The sequence below is a fragment of the Macaca thibetana genome, chromosome 18, assembly GCF_024542745.1.
Source record: "Macaca thibetana thibetana isolate TM-01 chromosome 18, ASM2454274v1, whole genome shotgun sequence".
Classification (NCBI taxonomy): domain Eukaryota; kingdom Metazoa; phylum Chordata; class Mammalia; order Primates; family Cercopithecidae; genus Macaca; species Macaca thibetana.
The window spans coordinates 50511975-50534932 of NC_065595.1; the positions used below are offsets into that span (position 1 = coordinate 50511975).

The 22958-nt window shown below is 33.5% G+C and overlaps 1 protein-coding gene across 1 annotated transcript in view; it reads left to right on the plus strand.

Moving 5' to 3' along the window:
* The first annotated feature begins 217 nt into the window (after positions 1-217).
* LOC126941192 (uncharacterized) overlaps positions 218-22958 on the plus strand; it is a 75806-nt gene continuing 53065 nt past the window's right edge. Inside the window, exon 1 of the mRNA XM_050767515.1 lies at positions 218-499. Within this exon, the coding sequence (XP_050623472.1) occupies positions 385-499 (115 nt within the window). The 5' untranslated portion in view covers positions 218-384. The remainder of the gene's footprint in view (positions 500-22958) is intronic.

Here is a 22958-nt window from a genome sequence, read left to right on the forward strand (position 1 = left end):
ATAAACTGATTGAAATATCAAATAAAAATATGTCTAGTGAGTCGGTGCCCCTTCCACCTCTCTCTCTCTGTCTTTCTCTGTCTATCCACCTATGTATCTATCTATGTAGATCTCTCTCTTTACATATTGATATAAGCGTGCTGGGAAGGGAAGATCATGGTCTCTTTAAATGATAGGGAAGCCGGGAAGGGAAGGGCTGGGTAGAGGAGGGCGAGGTCCCTAGCTAAGGCCCACCCCCACAGACCTAAGTGAGGACAGGCATTCCTACTTTCCATCCCAAAGGTTGCATTTTCCGAGATCACTCTGGCCCGCCACACCTCCATCCTGGGCCTATAAAAACCCGAGACCCTAGCAAGACAGAAACAGAAGCTGCTGGACTACAAGATGAAAATATCGGCAGAAGATGAAAAGCCACCGGACATTGAGAGGACATCGAGGAAAGCAGACCCCCACCACACGCCCTGCCAAGGGGACAAAGGAACCTCTCCAGTTTCAATATGTATGTATATCTATCCACACACATATATACCTATATATATATATATATATATAAAATTAGCATAACAGTCGTTAGTAGTAAATAATATTATCATTTCCATTTTATAGAAGGAAAAAAAAGCAGAGTTAAATAACATTACCACGGTCAAGAAAATTGTTGTACTTAACTAATACATAAACAAAGATTTGAACCGAGGTTGTCCAAGTACAAAGCATTGTTTTAAAATCAGGATATTATTTGTAAAGTCTTTTCTCTTCTTAGGGAAGAATGATGTTCAGATTTTACAAATAATTCAGGTTCAGTATTAAAGATTCTTGTGGCTGGGCGTGGTGGCTCACGCCTGTAATCCCAGAACTTTGGGAGGCCAAAGTGGGTGGATCACCTCAGGTCAGGAGTTCAAATGAGCCTGGCCAATATGGTGAAACCCTGTCTCTACTAAAAATACAAAAAAATTAGCCGGGCATGGTGGAGGGACCTGTAATCTCAGCTACTTGGGAGGCTGAGGCAGGAGAATCACTTGAACCCAGGAAGCGGAGGTTGCTGTGAGCCAAGTTCGTGCCAGTGCACTCCAGCCTGGGCAACGACAGCAAAACTCTGTCTCAAGGAAATAAATAAACAAACAAACAAACAAACAATTATTGGAAGCCACTGACAGTGCACTAGTATCTTATCTGAAGAACATTATGGTCGCACCCTCCTAGTTCTCTTGTCCAGATATAAAAACTTATTTCATGTATACAAAATAATAAAAGATATATAAATATCTTGTATGTGTTAAGATATATATGAGATCTATGTCTACTATATACGTAGTAGATATAAATATCTTATATCTATTACACATATCAATGATTGTGGTATATAGCAGCAGTTCTTATGTGATGATAATTAATGATCTTTGAACAATTTTAAACAATAGGAGACATTTTTATGTCAATAAGATATTGCATATTAAAATGCCCTAGAAAATTTTAAGACAACAAAACTGTCTTCATATTTATGGATACACATATTCCAAAATATATTTCTATTTTTCAAAAGCATGTAACACATAAAATCGTAACATATATTTATTAGGCTCTACTTTTGCAGGATGATGTGAATTTCTTTGCTTTGGAAAATATCCTGAATTCATCTGTGACCCTCCAGTGCTTTATATAGTGCAATGGACTGAAAGTTTGCCGGCCAGTTCATATATTGAAAGCTTTCTCCATAATGTGTGGGTCTTTATAACTGGGGCCTCTGGAAGGCAATTAGGATTAGATGAGATCACGAGGGAGGAGCGCTTCTTAATTAGTGTTATGAGTGTTCTTCTTATAAAAGCCCAAAAGAAAGCTTGCCTCTTTGCCCTTCGCCATGTGGCCATACAATTAGAAATCGGGGCCGGGAGAGGTGTCTCACGCACTTTGGGAGGACAAGGCGGGCGGATCACCTGAGGTCGGGAGTTCGAGACCAGCGTGACCAACATGGAGAAACCCTGCCTCTACTAAAAATACAAAATTAGCTGGACGTGGTGGCACATGCCTGTAATCCCAGCTACTCGGGAGCCTGAGGCAGGAGAATCGCTTGAACCCTGGAGGCGGAGGTTGCGGTGAGCCGAGATTGCGCCATTGCACTCCAGCCTGGGCAACAAGAGGGGAACTCCATAGAAAAAAAAAAAAGAAAGAAAGAAAGAAAAGAAAAATAAATCATCCGTCTGCACATGGAACTGGACTCTCACCAGAATGCTACAGTGCTGGTACCCTGATCTGGAACTTTCAGCCTCCAAAACTGAGAAACTGACGTCTGTTGTTTATGCACCACTGAGGCTATGGTAGGTTGTTAATAGTAGCCTTAACTGACTAAGACGCGGTATCAGGACCCAAATTGTAATTCTCGAGTTAGCATTGGTTTAAGGACCAAAGACTTCGCTTTGGCTTCTACTTTTTTATATTCCACAATAGTTAGGATGATTGAATTTCTTTCCTGATTTCTAACCTATATTTTATTAATAATGATAATACTTAATAATGATATCACAAGTTTATTAATAATGATAATTTATAATGATATTGCAAGTAATAATTATTTAAATAGTAGCAATAGCTGCAGCTAAGATTTAATGAGAGCTCACTAAAGCAAGTATTTATTAAGTACTTTATATATTATCTCATTTATATCTCCTAATAACCCTTCAAAATGCACACTATTATTGTGACTGTTTTGCAGATGAGAAGCTCAAGTTCGAATGGGCCAGAGTCACAGAGCTAATACCTAATGAAACGGTGTTTTGCCTCAAATATCTTCCTATTCCTTGCTTGCAGACTCATCCTTTAAGGACTGTGTTTCCCAACTGAGGGATTCAAGATCCTGTTTCATGTAGTTCATGTTTTTCAAATGTATTAAAGATTAACTGCTGTTTTTTAGTGTAGAAATAAAATGATATTTAAACATTTTCTCATAGAAGAAAAAGAAACACAGAAGACAAAGACTACCTGTGCTATTTGTCATAAGAAGTCATCACCAATGGTCTGAAAGAATCTAGTATCCTTTGGATCTCTTACTCATTTCAATACAACTTATGATAGTGATAATTTTGATAAGTATGTTATTTTTAATTGCATTCTATAATTTCCATATATTGCTTAATTTATTCCACTACAACCACTAATAAATCACTAGTAAACCACTAGACATCAAAATCAAATAAATAAAAATTCAAAATAAATACAAATATTTTTAAATTAAAGAAATAAAACCACATACCAAAGATTGGCAAATACCCAATCGTTTTTTTTTTTCACTTATATAAAGTTTAGTTTAGGTTCCCTCAGAAACTAACTGTGATATGAAGATTAAGTGCAAGTATTTAATTTGGGGAATTGTTCCAGAGACAATACTATGGAAATAGAAATATATGGCTCTTATTACTTATTACTAGTACATCTGGCATTAAATAACTGCATTCTGAGCTCTATATATTGTATATGGTGTGATATCAACTTTCATTGGGGATTTGGAGAAAATAGAATATACTGAGCTGAAATTAGACTTCTTTCCATTTCTATTACCACAGCCTCTTCATATCTCTACTATTTCTTCTTTACTCCTGACATTCAGAGTGTTTTACTTTCTATCAATATTTCAGAGTTAATTTATTTAACTCTGTTTAGTAACTCCATGAGTTAACTAAAGATGGATGACAATACTGTCAAATAAAGTAATGGAATAAATTCTATTCAGAATAAAGAGATAGCAAATATCAAAATTGATTCCTACTAGCAAGGACAATATCTAGCAAATTAGACATTTGGATTTCTTTCATGTCCTTAGAATAAGTAGTTCCTTTGGAGGGACAGGAGCAGAAAACAGATTTCTGGGGACGTAAGAAATAAAGGGGAAATAAGAAGCAAGAATACCCTTTCAAGAAGCTTATCTATAAAGAAGAGAATATAGTGGAGAAATGAGGTCAAAGGAGATATTTCTGGAAATAGTTTTAAAGCCTGTATTACTTTTTATAAAATTAAAAAGAATTCTTGTGCATTGTACAATATTGAAAATCCAAATGGCTTTTGGTCAATATAAGGAAATATCTTTTTTTAATCACTTAAAAATGGAAAGGGATGATTTATTAGCAAGTGAATTATCTAATGATGCTAATGATTTTTCAAACAAAACATCATTTCCTGAATCAAATTCCTTTCTAACTATGAAGAAATATCCTCCGATATTGTTTGCTTGGAGCTATTTAGCTATATATACCTAAGCTGTGTCTATGCTCAAACACTTCTAGTTTGTGCTACAGATAAGCTCTTTAAAATATTTATGTTTTTTTTCTTTGTGGTAGATGAGAGTTACACCTCATTTTTTAAATATTTATATAAGAGATTAAAGATGTGCTCTAAGAATAACCACTGAACAGTATTTTAAAGAAAAAAACAGACTTTATATGAAGAAGAAATGAAAGCATATATATAAAAGAGAAAACATAGAGATTTTTCATGGTTTATTTAATTTAATTTCCAGATGAAAATGAAAAGTGTGCATATCCTCAACATCTCTTAGTACTCCACTTAAATTTTAGGTTTATTACATAGTTTAATCATTTGTACTGAGAGTTCAGTCTCAAATTCTGGGATAGAGTTTTGTTCCTCAAACAGAGTCTACTAAACTTTTGATCAGCTGAAAATATTTCACACAGGGGAACTTTTTATTTGTTAAAGATAAAATGTTGAAAACTCCACTGTTCTCTCTCCATTTATGCCTATGCTGACACCGTTTATCAATTTTTACATAGTAGGAGCTAGGATGAGTAAGTAACTCTGGGCTGGTATATGATTAAATATATTTCACACTGCAAGAGGTTTTTATTTCTAATTTAAGATCATGTTGGCAAACTGCTTGAATAATATTGATCACAGTTTTTTGATCCCCAAAGTCATTTAAAAGGAGTACAAATAGAAGAGTTATTGTGAAGGTAAATTGTATATGCCAACTTGATTGGGACATGGGTGTCCAGGTTAAACATTATTTCTGGGTGTGTCTGTGAGCATATTTCCTGATGACGATAGCCTTAGAATAGGTTGGCTGAGTAAAGCAGATTTTCTTCCCCAATGTGATTGAGCACCATCCAGTCCACCGAGAGCCTGAACAAAACAAACAGAACAAGAGAGGGGACTTCTCTCTCTCTGCCTGATTGGTTAGCTAGGACATCAATCTCCTCCTGCTATCCACTGAGACATCAGTACTCTGATTTTATGAACATCAGTACGCTGATTTTCATAACTACGGTGCCAGTTTTCCTGGGTCCCTAGGTTGCAGATAGCAGAGGTGGGACTTTTTAACCTCCATAATTTTGTGAGCCAATTCCTTACAATAAATCATGTATGCACTCTCTCGGTGTATCTGTATATGTCTTTATGTGCATGGATTGTTTCACTTAGCATAATGTCCTAACAGGTCATCCATACTGTATCATACGACAGCATATTATTTTTCAAGGCTGATTATTATCCTGTTACATATATGTACTACATTTTCTTTACCCATTCATCTTTATTATCATCCTTTTGTAAATAGGTACTACATTTTCTTTATCCATTGAAGGACACTTAAGCAAATTCTATATTTTGACTATTGTGGATAATGTGGCCATGGACATGGGAGTGCAGATATCTCTGATACACTGATTTCATTTCCTTTGGATATATATCCAGAAGTGGGATTTCTGGATCATATGATGATATTGTCTTCAGAAATATGAAAAGCAATTCTAAATTTATGTGAAACCATAATAAAACCCCAATAGTCAAAATAATCTTGATCAAAAGGAACAAAGCTAGAGACATTACACTACCTAATTGTAAAATATGCTACAAAGTTGTAGTAACCAAAATAGCATGGTACTGACCTAAAAACAGACATATAAACCAATAATAATAGAATAATAGACCTATGGAACAGAATAAAGAGTCCAGAAATAAGTGCATATATTTTACAGGAAACTGATTTTTGACAAACGTATCAAGAACACACAACTGGGAAAAAAAAAAACAAAACAGTCACTTCAATAAATAGTATGGGGAAATTGAATATCCAGAGGAATGAAATTAGCCCATTATCTCATACCACATACAAAACACAACTCAAAATGGATTAGAGACTTAAATGAAAGACTTGAAACTGTAACATTTCAAGAAGAAAACAGAGGCAAATTGTATCACACTGTTCTCACACTGCTATAAGGACATGGCTGAGACTGGGTAATTTATAAAGGAGAGAGGTTTCATTAACTCACAGTTTTACAGGGCTGGGGAGGCTTTATGATCATGACAGGGGTGAAGCAAACATTTCCTTCTTCACATGATGGCTGCAAGGAGAAAAGAAGAGCAAAAGGGGAAAAAGTCTCTTAAAAACCATCAGACCTTATGAGAACGAACTCACTTTATCACCAGAACAGCAAGAGGTTAACTGTCCCCATGATTCAATTACCTCCCGAAGGATCCCTCTCACTATTTGTGGGGATTATGGGAACTACAGTTCAAGATGAGATTTTGGTGGGGAAACAGCTAAACCATATGGAGAACATTCCTGATATTCCTATAGGGAATAATTGTGTGGCTCTGACCCCAAAAACACAGGCAACAAAAGGAAAAACAGCAAACCGAATTGCACCTAACTAAAAAGCATCTGCACAGCACAGGAAACAATCAACAGAACAAAGAGGAAACATAAACAATGGGAGAAGATATTTGCAAACTATCTATCTGATAAGGGGTCAATATTCAACATACATAAAGAACTCAGCAAACTATCGCAAGAACAGAAAACCAAACACCGCATGTTCTCACTCATAGGTGGGAATTGAACAATGAGATCACTTGGACACAGGAAGGGGAACATCACACGTCGGGGCCTGTTGTGGGGTGGGGAGAAGGGAAAGGGATAGCATTAGGAGATATACCTAATGTAAATGACGAGTTAATGGGTGCAGCACACCAACATGGCACATGTGTACATATGTAACAAACCTGCACGTTGTGCACAGGTACCCTAGAACTTAAAGTATAATAATAAAAAAAAAGAAGAACTCAAGTAACTCGGCAGCAACAAAGCAGCCAGATGAAAAACTAGGCAAAGGACCTGAATAGATGTTTCTCCAAAAAGGCATCCAGATGGTGAACATGTATATTTTAAATATGTTCAACACTAATAATCAGGGCAATACCAATCAAAACCACAATGAGATGTCACCTCACATCTGTTAGAATGGCTTTTATCAAAAAGACGAAAGATAAATTTTGGCAAGGATGTGGAGAAAAGAGAACCCTGTGCATAGTTGGTGGGAATGTGAACGAGTATAGTCATTATAGAAAAACATACGGTGGTTCCTAAAAAAAAAAATTATTATTTTAATGTTAGACAAAAGCATCTCATTTTTTATATTAGTTTTATCACATGAAAGATGTGTAAACTTTGTGTTGGTCTCAGAGCTTTGTTGCTAAATGAAGGTGAAAATGAGATGAGCCATGTAACCCCCCAGAAACAGCGTCTAACATAGAATAACTATGATGGTGAGGAGTAGGAGGAGGAGGAAAATATGAGTGCAAGTCTGTTATGGAATACCTGGTTAGAAAAGTGGCATCAATGGCGTTGCCTTTCTTGAGAAATTAACTTCTTACGTTATATTACCTAACATTAAGTACAATGAAGTATTGGACTTCAGGAGCCATTTATGGCACTTTGAAATCCATTTTTTGTTTTCTTTCCTTTTTAATAATTCTACTGTGGCATTTCTCTATTCATTAAGTGCATACATGTCTTTCTTATGTATATTTTAAAAAGCCATCTTGAATTTTGTTGTTTGAAAGATTGGAATTTCTAGTTTTATTTTTCACTTTGTGTTCATATTTGGCTGTATTACCATTTTATTTTTCTTGAGACAGAGCCTCATTCTGTTGCCCAGGCTGAAGTGCAGTGGTGTGATCTCAGCTCACTGCAACCTCTGCCTCCTGGGTTTAAGCAATTCTCCTCCCTCGGCCTCCTGAGTAGCTGGGACTACAGACCTGCACCACCATGCCTGGCTAATTTTTGTGTTTTTAGTAGAGATGGGATTTTATCATGTTGGCCAGGCTGGTCTTGAACTCCTGACCTCAAGTGATCCACCCACCTCAGGCTCCCAAAATGCTGGGATTACAGGCATGAGCCACTCACCTAGCCTTATTACCTTTTTTAATGACTGTTGATATTACTTAATTACTTTAAACACATTATTATATGTGTGTACATGACTGCATATATATAAAGTTTGTGATAAAAGTTACTTCCCTTAAAGAGAGTTATACAATCTTAAGAGAAATCAGAGTATGTTTGTTTATTTTAAACACTTCTGCAGATTGAATTTTATTAGTAAGAATTCATTTCCCAATGCATATCTCAAAATTATTGAGGCATTCATTTTTGTATTTCAAAACACAGTATACTTTTATTATTGGTAATTTTCTCCTCTTCCATTCTATATTATACTAAGACAATTTAATTATTGGTTGCTTTATATATTTTCGTTTCTTTCCCTTTTTTCATAGAAAGTTTTATTTTCCAAAGTGTTTAGAGTTCAAGATACTAATTAGTTTTTATTTTAGCAGATGTTACTTCATTTTTTCCTTTCCTTTTACTCCATGTTAACATTGTTGCTCAGAAAATAAAAACAAATATAGTAGGATTGCTGCATTTGGGTCTATATGAATAATGAACTTGTGATGTACTTGATCTGTGAGACCATAGATAGTAACTCTAATGCAGAGTCAACTTAGTGAAAATTAGTGCTCTAGGCACTTTTCATACATTATTTTATTTAATCATTAAAGTGACATCATTATTCCCACTAAAAGAAAAGTCAGAATGTGAGTAATCTTACTAAGGTTAAATAGTATTCCCAGCAACAAATAGTTAAGAGAATGGTTGGAGTTTCTAACCTGTACCTGTCCCATTCCAAAGATTGTCCCCTCCTCTCAACTCACCTCGACAATCCATTCTTTCCTTTCAACTGTGTATTTACTCATTTCATTGATTTTCTAACTCCCTTAAACATTTAATGTCCTCGTTATAGGACTCATAATTATCCATGCTTATGTAACTTTTAATTAATGCTTATTAACTTCCTTCCCCATAAATGATTTAAATGTGTCCATAATACTGAAAAGTATCATCTTTAAATTAAAATATTTTAACTCCCACATTTATTTGCCACTTTTTCACTCCACGCTTAATTTTTAACTTGTTACACTTGAGAATATTTTGAAATTGGTGCATTCTTATTTTAGTGTCATTTTCTTTCTAAATAAAATGGGAAAATATATATTAGACTTTCCCTGCTTTGCAATCAGCCCATTTTCTCCACAGTATTGATTTCTTTTCCATTTCATCTGTAGGATAAATTCTGCTGTTCTGAAAGTTCACAAAACCTTCCCTGCCAGGATTTGAATGATGGCCCTTCGGCTCATCCCACTAAACTTTCCTGCACAGTGGCTCATGCACCAGAAGCCCACAGAAGGTGAGTTCCTTCCCCTTGCATGTGCTCCACTTTTTCTATGTTTTTTTCTTTCTTTTACTTTTTGTCCCTCCGGCCTTTTTGCCTTCCTGTGCCTGAGACAAAGATGATTTTCTTGTTGTCTTTCTACTTCCCCTCTTGTATTTCTGTCTCTCCATTTCATATCAAACTTCCTTCCATGTTTCCCCATCTTCTCTGTTCGTAGTTAACATTTTCACCTTACCGATTTCATGGCATAAACAATGAGCAATATTTTCTGAGTAATCTTAAAGAAGTTCCGTAACAACAATTTATTTTCATTGTTTTTTCAAGTTCCACTGCCAGTGTGGTCTTCCTCTTATTAAGTGAGCCAGGCCATAGACACATGAATCCAAGTGGCAGTTGGTAAAACAGTGTGTAGCATAGTATTAAGTATAACTTTCTCTGATGGGTCCTGAGGTTGGGAACATTTCTCCAGTCAACTAGGCACACTCTCAATGCAGAGACAAGCTCTCATTCACTTTCATGCTCAAGCCTATGGACATATTTGTTGAGTGAACAATGCACTCAGGTAGATAAAAACAACAAAATCAAATCCGAGGTTTTCCTCACAAATAACCAACTATAAAGCTATAGACAAACAAATGCTTGTCATTTTATCATTAACACCAGTATTTTCTTGGGGGAGTGGAGAGAGAGTCTACTCTGCCTTAGGATAAAATGAGCTTATTTCACTATAATTCCATTGAATCATATGGCATGACTTTATTTTAGATAATTATACAATCCAATGTATCTGGATATATAAAGTATCCTATGAAATATTTACTAATATTTTTAAGTAAATATAAATTTTCATGTCAATATTTAATTTGGATAAGCTTCTAGCCATTATTCATCATGTTTTTTTAATGCATACTTTTATAAATCTGTGATTAGTAAAAATTCACCAATATAAGAAGATTATGATATGTTGCAAATATTGTAAAGCTGGAAATGGCAGAAAAAGTAAAAATGAAATTATAAACTGAGATTTTGCTCTTAAGACAATGTGCTGTAAAGAGGAAAGTAGCAATAAAATAATAAAAATACAAAATATTTTTGTTTTATAAGTTTATTTTGGTAATTACAATTTGTAATATATATAAAGGTATATAAGATAGTTCTACCTGTCATTTAAACAAGCCAATTCTAACATCACCATCTGTGGAAGAGAACAAAAAAATAAAAATAAACAAATAAGTCAATTCCACCCCACACACTCGCCCCTATGCAAACACATACATACACATCTTTTAGTTTTATATTAACCTGATGCCTATAACATGCCCATTAGGAAACTGGCAGATAAACAGTTTTCACATTCTAAAGTCCAAGACTGCATTAGTCAAATAGAACCCCTCAGCAGTTATGCTTTTTCTGTGTTTTCTGTCATCAAACTGCTTAACTTAAATTTTCCTTTATTTAAACAAAGCATGCATACATTCTAAAAATTAAAAAGTATATACTCATATAAGCTGTTGAATTAATTTGAGTTCTAATTATTTGAGAGTTATTTTCTTTAAAGGAAGAGGAAAAAACCACAAAACTTCACTACTGCTTTCTTGTTAGATGACAGACTCTTTTGTGTTTGAAGAAATGGCCACTGAATGAACATTAAGCAAGGGAGGCTCATTTTTATGACTGAAGGCATAACAAAATATAGGACATAGTTTGAAGAGCACACCTTCAGTGAAAACAAGTCAGCTTTCCCTGTATATCTATAACAAGAGAGAACAACCCAGGCCTTCTCTGGCTGCAGAGATGAGCTACCTCACCGCCCCAGGCATGCTTTGCTTTCTCCTTTCCTGATCTGCCACTTTTGTGGCTCAGCTGTTTTCTCCTTATGCTTGTGGTAATTTAAGCTTGTGATGCTGCTCACTCTAGTTCAAACTCTCAAGGGACAAGGTGGTTGACTGTATTATTTTCTAAATATTCACTATCACGACATACCATGTCTCTTCTATGGGCCACTCTATGGAAAAACTGCACATGCCTGCTAATTGACCACACCTATATCATGCCACTCGCTTGGCCAATGTAATGTGAGTAGAAGTGGTGTGTGTCATGCCCAGGTAGGTGCTTCAATAAGTCAGAATGTTGTTTACTATGTCCATTTCCCTTCAACCAGGAGATTGACAATGTTCAAACAGAGGCTTCTCTATCAATCTGTCTCCTGAACTGAAGACACTTGGAACAAATCTACAGTCAACCACAATGGATATGTACCATGAGTAAAACATTCTTGATTGTTATTTTACACCACTGAGATTTTAGAGTGATTCTTCTATCATAAAATAATATAGTAAATCCGGAAAAAGAAATTCTAAGATGGCCAGGTGCGGTGGCTCACGCCTGTAATCTCTGCTCTTTGGGAGGCCGAGGTGGGCAGATCATGAGGTCAGGAGTTCAAGACCAGCCAGGCCAACATGGTGAAATCCCATCTCTACCAAAAATGCAAAACAAAACAAAAAAATTAGCTGGGTGTTGTGGTGCGTGCCTGTAATCCCAGCCACTCTGGAGACTGAGGCAGGAAAATTGCTTAAACCCGGGAGGCAGAGGTTGCAGTGAGCCAAGATCACACTAATGCTCTCCAGCCTGGGCAACAAGCAAGACTCCATCTCAAAAAAACAAACAAACAAAAAAGAAATTATAAGATTAATTGCCTAGCATTAACCTAAGGAATTTATCTTGGATGGAGCTATTGTACCAACTTATGGGTTGATAGTCAGCCTATACATTGACTACCTTTTAGTTATACAGCTATCCTCACTTAGTCATCTATGGTCCGCAGAGAAATTTCAGGTAGCAACAAACATGATGATCTGGTCATAAAGAATATCTCAGAGTAGGCTTTGGGCATGACATACATCCTTTAATAAAGGTCATTTAAATGGAAAGGCAACTTGCCTATTCAATATTAATTCAGTGATACATGCAATGTTTTTGAAATAATTATATATATTCTAGAGAAGAAATTCAGATATTAGGACATAGGACATAGCTATAAAAAGCATTTTTAAATTTAGAAAATGAATCTGTTTATAATTCCAACTATATCCATGTGCTAAATGTCATTGTGACATAATTTTAAGATTCACAAAATGAATTTTAAACTGCAGAGATTATATTTATAATGAAATCCTTTTTCTTCTTCTTTGTGAAGTAAAATGTCATTGAAGTAGGTTCAATGTGACCTTTATTCAGAGTTGCAACTACTACACTACATAAAATGTTCAAACTGTGCAGTGCCAGGTGAAATTATAGCAAGTGAAATCACTAAAGCACTCCTAGAAACATTCAGACCATTATGTGTTTATACATTTTCATTCATGTAGCCATTCATTCATTCCTCCATTTAATCAGTGAATATCGAATGTTTATTATGTGCCAAGGACTATGCTAACTATTCAGAAAGCATCAGCAAAAAGCACACAGATCTGTTTGGAAGTCTTCCTCCTGACAAATGTCTTTAAAATAATAAGCAGTAATTCTAGTTATGTGCATTCCACATTCTGAGAATGTAAGACAATTAAAAGAAAACAGAACTAGCATTTTAGAAGAGTAGACCAGAATAAGAATATGTCATAAAATATTCAGAAAGTACATCATAATAGAAACACGATAGCATTTATTTACTTTCATGTCTTTGAGAAATACATTGATTAATAGATTATGTGTTCTAAATAGTACTAGTGAATATCTTAAGTGAAATGTTTTCCCTTGAATAATTTTGGAAATTACATTTTTCAGTTAGCAAATATTTTGTTATATAAAATAATTTTAGTAAATCTCAGGGTACATTAAAATATTAATATTAATCATATAACATATATGTTATTTTAGCATTACAGGATTTCCCAAGATGACACAAGCAGGTCTAATTTATCCCCTGAAGAAAGTAACATTTTAATATGAATGATGAAATAATATTGCATAGATTTTTAATACAAATAAGTCTATAACAAGTATTTAAGGGAAGTACAGGTAAATCATAAATAGTTTAGACAAGAGCAAAATCACCCTTTGAAGTAAGATTAGAAGATATTTTTCTTGAAGGTAACCTTTATGTTTTGCCTTACAGATAAGAACAATTTCAATAGTCATAACAAAGAATAAATGAAGAGATTAACGTAGGGTAAGATTGACAAGGCTGTAACACAAGCGTGAGAAAATGTGAATGGTTCACTTTGTCTGGAGCATAGTTTTGCGTAAAGTGAAGAACAAAGTTGAGTTGATGGGAGGAACTTGATGATGGGGCACCTTAAATATTGCTTTAAAGAAACTAACTCATTCCACTGGAAATAGGGAGACAGTGATAGTTTTTTCCACAGAAAGCAGGATAAGCGTAAGTTTTTCACTAGAAAGTTTAATCTAACAGTAGAGTGAAGAATGCATTACAAACGGAAGATGGTAGCACTAGAAATAATATAAATAAAAGCAATTGAGGACCTTTAAAAATTTAAAGGAGGAGATAGGAGAAATTCAAAGGTATTAAACATAATGATGAAGAGAAAATACAATAGAGTAAGGCAGTAGAGAGTGGGCAGCTCAGAGAATCTTGTCAGAAAAGGGAAACTCAAAGTTCTTGATTTTGAATATCAAACAATTTCAAGAAATAAGAAGTTTAACAGGTGGTTATGTCTAAATCAGAATCAAAATATGTCTTATAGAATAAAATTAATTATGTTTATCCTAAGTTTATTAGTTTTTCATAAATAAGGGTTTTCCCTTGACAGTAGAACCAGATTGCTAAATATACAGACCTTAAAAAAGCTCAACATTTAAAAAAATAAGTTATATGAGGACATCAGAAGTGTTCCTAATATGATAAAACTGGCCATGTATCATATTGTACATTACACATTATTGCTTGTCCACATTTGGTAAGTATATACACACTCCATTATACTTTTTTCTCTTTTGAAAACTTCCTTGTTGTAAAGAAGCAATAACATAACAGCCAACATAAAACAATTAGATTTTAATGTGTATTTGAGTAAAAGACAAAATAATTTGGGAGCAACATTCTTGTCTAATAAAACTTGTGGCCAACTTATTTGTAAGTCATGAGATTAAAAGTTCTTTGTATAAAAGGCAACATGATTCCAGCTATTCCATCAGTCCCCATTATATTTTTCTACTGCCTGGTCAAATATGAAGAATGCATTGCACAATAAATACAAAATGATGAGTCATCTTTGTTATGAAAAGTTGAATACTTTTCTAGAAAATCCCCCTAGTACAAAATCTTATAAAATAATAATTCATTAAATGATATTTAGAAGAAACATTTTATTAAACATGCAATTTAAGCATCAAGGTCATATTTTAAGTAGCTAAGATGGTAATAAAGTGGTTATCCAAAACTTTAAACATAATCATGTGACTTTATTTTTGTCAGTTTAAAACATAAAAATAAAAGTTCATATTAGATTATTTCATATATATAGTTGTTTTTCAAAGGCCTACATGTAACTAATGTTTCCCATACTTACAAATACTGTTTAAACACTTTTTAAAATGATTATCTGGTTGTTTATAACATTCAGACAAGTGGTTACTCCTGAAGAAATATCACAGTTATCCTTTACTTTATATCTGAATTAAGTCAGTATTTTAGAATACAATTATTAGTCCCTTTTAATTATGGAAGTTCTGTATCTTAAGGGAACTAAATTGTTATCGAAGTCACTTGAGATATCCAAGGTCTGCCATGTGGGACATAACCTCAGAGTCTTGACTGCCCTCCACTCTGGGCAAGTACTTTCTTCCTGCCTCAGTTCTTTCTGTAATCTCAATTCGTGTTTTTTCTTTTTTTTTTTAAAGCTGCCCAACTCTGCCCTGCAATCTTGTACAGCCTTTAGAATTGCCCTATAATGTTTCTTCATCACAATATTAAAGTGTCTACTACTTAGCTTTTCCTTCCAATTTTAGGGTGCAAACACGTTTTAAGATAAAGGTTTTCATTGCTGTATACTTCGCAGTGATTAGGGATATGGACTGTACTAAACAACGTTTGCTTCACACTTCTAGCCTGCCAATAAATGGAAGAGTGCATGCCACCGAAGTCCATTTTAATGACAATTCTATAGGCTGTTTCAGATGATAGTAAATCTGTACTTTTTCTCTTGTATACCTATTTCACACTTTATTAAATGATATTTTTCTAAATAGTCCATTTCACTGTAGATACTTTTAGAAACAGAAGTCATAAAGTGCACTTTTGATGGTCATCCTGAAATACTAAAAATGCCTAAAAGATGCATAGTTTTCTAGAGAAGAGTGGACTATTCAAAAACAATTAAGATGAAATAATTAGAGAGAACAGATGCCTGACATAATAAAAGCCTGAATTATAAGGCTTGTAAAACTCTGTTCAATTACTTTGAAATACATATAGTAATCTGAGTCAAAGACTAATTAAGTGAATACAGATTAATTATATTAAGAGACAAGGATCATTTACAATTTGGCTAGTCAAACTTTTATGGTGGAAAATGGTAGATAAATATACATTCTTTTTCTCCCCTTTTCTTTCTCCTTTTTTTTCTCTTTTATTATACTATTAATGAACAACTACTTTGAAAGCTGGTAATAAAGCTAAGTAGAATAAATTTACATTTGGAATTTAATATATATTTTAATACACTTAGGTGTTATAAGTGGCCATTTTATTTTTTAAAATAGCTCACAGTTAAAGGCAAAGATACATTTAGGGATAATGTATTCATTTGTTTTCCTTCAGCTATGAGTAACAAATAGCCTTTTTCAAATTGGCTCTGAGAAAAATGACAACATTATCCCATATAGCAGGATATTCAAAGGAAGGGCCAGTGCCAGGTGTGGTGAAACTGAGTCCTAGCTCTGTTTCTCAGATTTTCACCTTATTTATCATGCCAGTCTTCCTTCAGTCTTACTGTTTTCATGTTTGCAAGATGGCTATTAGCAGAACCTAGGGCAAGTGACCTTTTTTTTTTTCTTTTCATATCTAGGGTGGAAAAAAATGAAACTTCTCTCATAGCCAAGAGATTAAAGTTATTTCTTTATATGGATCAAGTCAGTATAGGACTTGTACCTACCTTTAACGACTGATGTGTATCTTGAGAGTATTCTCTTCTATGTCCTGATTCAACTTAGCCTGTTTCTGTATCAATTACAGACAAGTATGATTGTTTAGATTGGTCAGGAGCCACCTCTGGACAGAAGGATAAAGTTGGCTTCCTGTGATTTACAAAGTCTTTGTAGGACACAAGGAGCCAGATGAACAAAATTGGGATTATTTTACACAGAATAAGAAGTAATAACTAAATATCAGGTAAACAACCAATTATATCTACTACAGAAGGAATTTTATTTCTTCACTTTAGAGCAAATACTTAAAAGTGGTCAGTTGGAAACAAATTTCGTAAGTTTCTGATATTTGAAAATAATTATATGTTCTCAGAAATATTTGTTTTTACTACTTATTCAATAAATATATTTTTACTACTTCATATGTGTTGGGCACTTATAGATATTGATAATGTGACAGTAAATAACGTAACACATGTAGTCTAAACGGCGGAGTAGAAAATGTGCACAATGAAGTAATAGAGTGGGGACCACACCGGTCCATGACCTAAACCTTCTTTGCTGAACTCACTGCAGGGGGTGTACACATTTTACTTTATGACCCTCTTTCATGTGGCTGTCATGGGTGGAACCCTGGGCAAATATTCAACCTGAATATGACCATCAACTTACTCTCTTTCATTCAGCATGGTCTTCTCCTAGAGAATATCTAATTTAGAACATTGCCCCTCAACACTGAATTTGAAATTGATTCCTCATGTTCAGGACATTCAAAAAAGTTTTTTAAACTTTCTTTTAAAAAGTATCCAACCACATTGACCACTTAAGAAAAAGAAGTCTTGTGCAATTAAAGAAGAAAAAGGAGGAAGAAAAGGAGGAGAAGGAAGAGAGGAGTAGAGAGGAGCAGGGGAAAAACATACATACAAAAGAACCACACAAAAGACTGAGTTGATTCTGATGACATTTTCTTTCTTAGGTAGTTTTTATCTAAGCTCCAGACTCATTATCATCCTTGTTTTCTACAAGCCACACTAACATCATCTTAATACATTATTTTATTTTTTGCTGAAAAGCATCTTGAGTCCTGTTTCTGTAACTTGTGATGAATTAATTCCTAAATAATGTAGGTCACATGTGCTAATAATCTTGTTATATTTGTTGTGCACTTCAGGCAGTTTACATAAATGATGGGATATTAGAGCTGAACATTTATTCAAGCTAACCCTCTGGGACAATCAGTGCCCTAGTCAGACATACTCACTTAAAGAGTTTTCATCTATTAATGAATCACAAAGGCCACTCTTGGGGAGATGACTGCAGGTCCTTCAGCTCTTGCTAAAATCCAAAAGAAAATAAAAGAAAATTTCAAAATAAGTGTGGCTCTAATGTTCAGGATGAAAATGTGAACCTATCTTTAAGTATATAATGTATTTTCCCAAGTACTATCCCTTGAGGAAGTTATTAACACAGCTAAGAAATATTTACTACTTCTTGCCTCTATCCACATGGTGAGATTTCATGTCCTGCCCCCTATAATACAGGTGGATATATCAGCAAGCTCCGGCTAAAGAATTATGAATAAAAGTGACATGCTTCATGGCCTATCATCTCCCCCAACTTTGCCATGGACACCAACAATGCTTGGGACGATGGCTGCCCGATCAACATAAATCCTTAAAAGAAGATGATGGGCTGAATTGACAGCTAAGCTCAGTACTAGGTAACTGAATATTTCATTTTATTGTGAAAATTTAGGGAGTGTTTTTAATGATCAGTAAGTCATTAAATTCTATCATATTTTTCCATAGTTTGATAAGACAGGCAGAGTTTTTATCTTTAGATATCTATTCACAGCACAACTGTACATATCAGTTTATACCTGTATGATGCTTTACAATCATTTCGCTGCCAACATTCAGCTGATGTCTCTATTTGTCCATACCAAATGGGTAAAATGAAATGCAGATAGTTTCTACTACAGAAGCAAAACTGAATGACAAGTGTTTTGAAAAAACTTCACCTGTGATTAATGTGTACAATTGATTTTTATTTATGTGTAGTTAACATCTGAGAAGTTATCCATCTACGAAAGTAACAGCACATTGAAAAGATTGGTCCTCTGAGTTTCATATAGCAAGGGGAATATAAACGGAGCTGTGGGAAATTTCAGAAAGGCTAAATAAACCAAATAAAGTTCATCTTCCATCTGGGTCTACTAGTCAATATTTTAAGCCATCTTCTGGATGGAAAGGAAAGATGGAAATTTACACTATTGTACAGTTGTTATTTTGTTAAATACTATGTGTACTAATAAACTAAAGATCTCCTTTTGAGGTTATTAAATATATGGGAATTAGAATGAATTATATTAAATTTACTGTGAGAATATGCCTTGTGACTTTTCAGACAAAGCCCAAAAATATTTTAAAATTTGGGATAAAGAAAAGCACACTTATCATTGGCTTTTACTAGTTACTTGTTTACACATGTACAAAATCATATTTACTCATTTTTCAAACATTATAAATATTTTTCCTCCTTCTCTGTTGTCTGAAGTTAAAGCCATCTCATGATGACCTTTTCAGTATTCTGTAATTTGATTTGCTTGCCATACCCACCTTTCCCTGTTTTCCATCCCAGGAAGTATGATTGGAACAGACAACCAGTCAAAATGGAGAATATTAAAAAGGTCAAAGTAGTAAAATTTACTGTCCAATGTTTCCAGGAAATAAAAGAATATTTACAGTTTAATATGTGCCTTAGATGACAAGGCATCCAAATAAACAAAAGTAAGCAAGATTGTATTTAGCTTATGATAGCAAATATAACAAGCAAAGGGATTCAAGAAGGTGTTATAATTAGTAGTTATCCCTATATTTATTATTTTGAATGTTTAAAAGAAAGCCTTCTTGTCGATATGTCAGAAGTAACTTTGAAAGTTGAGAAGAGAAAAAGATAAAACAATGGCCTTAATTTTATAATTTTCTAACTGACAATGCATGAAATAATTCATGTTTTCACAGTTTACCGGAATTAAAATTCATCATGTCCAATTAAATTGAAAAAATGCATACATAAGATAGAGCTGGGCCGTCCATTGATGCTTTTATTTTAGAGTGAGGAATTATTATACAGTTATATTTATAACTAGCCAAGGTTTTATGACAAGGATTTACAAAATTTTGTATCTCTGCTTTCTAAGCAGAAATTATATGCTTTCTATGAATATTTTTTAAACATGTTTTTAATTTGCATAAGTGCATTTTATATTATTTCAAACCGTAGAAGCTCAGCATAGGCTATCATATCCTAGCATTTTATAGAGGTAAGACATTCATCCTCTTACACAGTAAGTGTTTTTTAATATTTAGTACTGTATGTTCTCAAATTCTTTGACGAATTTGCAAATATATGGTAGTAGCCAAGATGATTTAGATCTTATTAAGACATAAAACATTAAGGAAGTTAAAAAAGAAGCATAAGCTGATAAAAAGTATCACCAAAAAAAAGAGGATAAAAAAATCCTCATAAGAGCATCAATATTTGTTATTTAAAGCCTACTAAGTTTTAGTTAGAACTTAAAGAAGAAGGAACAGCATTAACCAAGGTACATTAAAAAATGTGAGAATTTTCAAATTTGAGTAGAGGAAAGAGTATACTATAAGAATTGGAACTAATAGAAGTTGTCTATAAAATGTAGGTTGGGCTTGAACAGAATGTTTTCAATGTCAATCTCCAGATTAAACAACAACTAAACAAGTTCTAGTCATTTTGTGAAAAGGATTCCAATGAAAGAACATTATCAGAAAGAAGCCAGGGTATTTTATTACCTGAAACACATAGGTAGTAGTAAATGTAGGTCAGAATCTTGTGGTCCATAACAAATGGGTAAAATGAAATGCAGATAGTTTCTACTACAGAAGCAAAACTGAATGACTATCAAGTTGTATTAGGAATGCTGCCATACGAAGACCATTTTTAGAAAGTGGTGTATTTATTTTTAGAAAATCTTCAAGAAGGCAGCTGTATTTATTAAACATAAGGCTACCATGAGAAGACAAAGATGGAGATAAGTGGACAATGCAACAAAACCAGAATTGCTGCGGGTGTAAAATCTTCATTGCGGGCATAAGATAGGGAAGGTAATTGAATTACTGATGCATAAAACAATAATTTAAAAACTAAGAAAAGCTTCCAGAATGCACAGGAAGTTAATCAACTTTTTAAAAATCGAAAATAGTAACAAATAGAATGGAGAACACCTGGAACCAATCAATATTGGTTGAATAATTAATATCCCTATAAAGAAAAGAGATAATAAGAATGAGGCCATGATTTAAAAAAAAAAAAATAAGAAGAAGCTAAAAGAAAAGCATTTTAGACATAAGGAAACATCCATCAGCCATTGAACAAGCATAAAACAAGAAAAATGCCTACCAAAGCAAATCTAGATTTAAGGAATGCATTGAATTGTCAAACAAACTAATGTAAAGATAGTACGGTGTGAAATATTTTGAAAAGTGTTGAAGCAAGGAGAAAGGAAAACTCATGCAACGGGATAAAAATCAAATGAAATTCAACTGAGGATATTGAAAAGATAATTTCCAACGTGTGATTTCCAGTGAAGTTGTTTGTAATTTATAAGAACATTAAAGAAATATTGTCAGTAAATACATAATCCGCCAACTTATTATTCATTAAATATGAAATAATTTTTCCAAATGACCAAAAACATTTAAAGATCTCAACATAAAAAAAGTTGATAATTTTTTAAATTACCTTGCAGAAGTAGAACAACTGTAAATGTTAATTGCAATTATATATTTCCATGCAGGACTTCTCCTAGAGTATAGAATTTTTATGAGAGAAACTATGTTTTGCTTTCCTTTAGTCCTAAATTTTTAGCAGAGTATCCACAAAAATATATTTTAAATGTTAAAAATATATACATAAGTAAAATGCAATGAAAAAAATCTGTGTACATCTGCTATTTTATAATGATTTTTTTTTAATTTTTACATTTATTTTACAAAGAAAGTAAATAAAAAATAAATGTCGAAGGAATTGGAGAAAATCTAACTAAATAAGTGGAGACATATGCCAGCCATGTTTACGGAAAGGAAAATATTGTACGTGTTGGAATTCTCTCCAAATTGATCTATAACTGTAAAGCAATTTTAAAGTGCATATGAATGTCTAAAAAAGCAAGAGCAAGAAAAAGCCCTCTGAATAACAATAAGGACTGGGAATGTTAGCTATAAGGTGTCAGGGTCCATAATAATTCATAATGGGTTTCTCTGAAACATGGTATACTAAATTATCAATGAAATAGAATGAGTCCAGAAATGTATACCTGTATGGACAAAATATTGATACATAATACAATTGGCCAGCCATATCATAGACCACAAGAAGGGTTTTATAATAAATGGAGGTAAAATATAATTATTTATATAAAATGAAATCAATCCCATACTTTACCTCATACATAAAAACGAATACATTCCACACAGATTAGGAAATTAAATATTCACACAAAACCTCAAATAATGTTAAATGTATTTATGCAAGTGTGTGTGTTTTTTTAACATCATAGAAACTGCTGACTCTAAAACTTGATGAGTTTGCTTAAACATAAAATAATTCAAGACACCTTAAGTAAAATGATAATTGTTGACCTTGGGGAAAAAACATAAATGAAGTTAAAAATCTAGTGGATAAATTTCACAGTAGATAAGACAGCTGTAAAGACAATGAATAATCCAGAAGACAAGTTAAATAAAATACCTGACTTAAGTATGGGATAGGAAAAGAATGTGATTGAGCAGATGTAATGTTTGAAGAGAAAATGGCTGAAATTCAAGAAGCATGAGAAACCAAAGTAGGATGAATGCAATAAACTATTCTTAGACTCATCATGGTAAAACTACATGAGATCAAAAACAAAGAGAAAAAATTTAGGACAGTTAAAGAACAAGGTTATTATTTGAAATGGAACTAAAATTAGAATGACAATGGACTGAAGGAAAAAACAGGAAGACAAATGACAATGGAATGGTATTCTGAAGTACTAAACACAAACAATTGGCAACCATTAATTCCATACCTGATATAAGTAGCTTGCAAGAATAAAGGTGAAATAAAAGCATTTTCAGGGGAAGAAAGAGAGAATTTACAAATATTAATTACATAAATCAACAATCCAACAACAGCACAAAAGACAATAATAATATCTAAGGAGACTTAGAAATATATAGAACCAAAATACAAACTTAAAATAGCAAGTAATTCAAGAAGGAAGTAACCAGTTAAAATGATGCATGGTCTTTTTATTGTCTG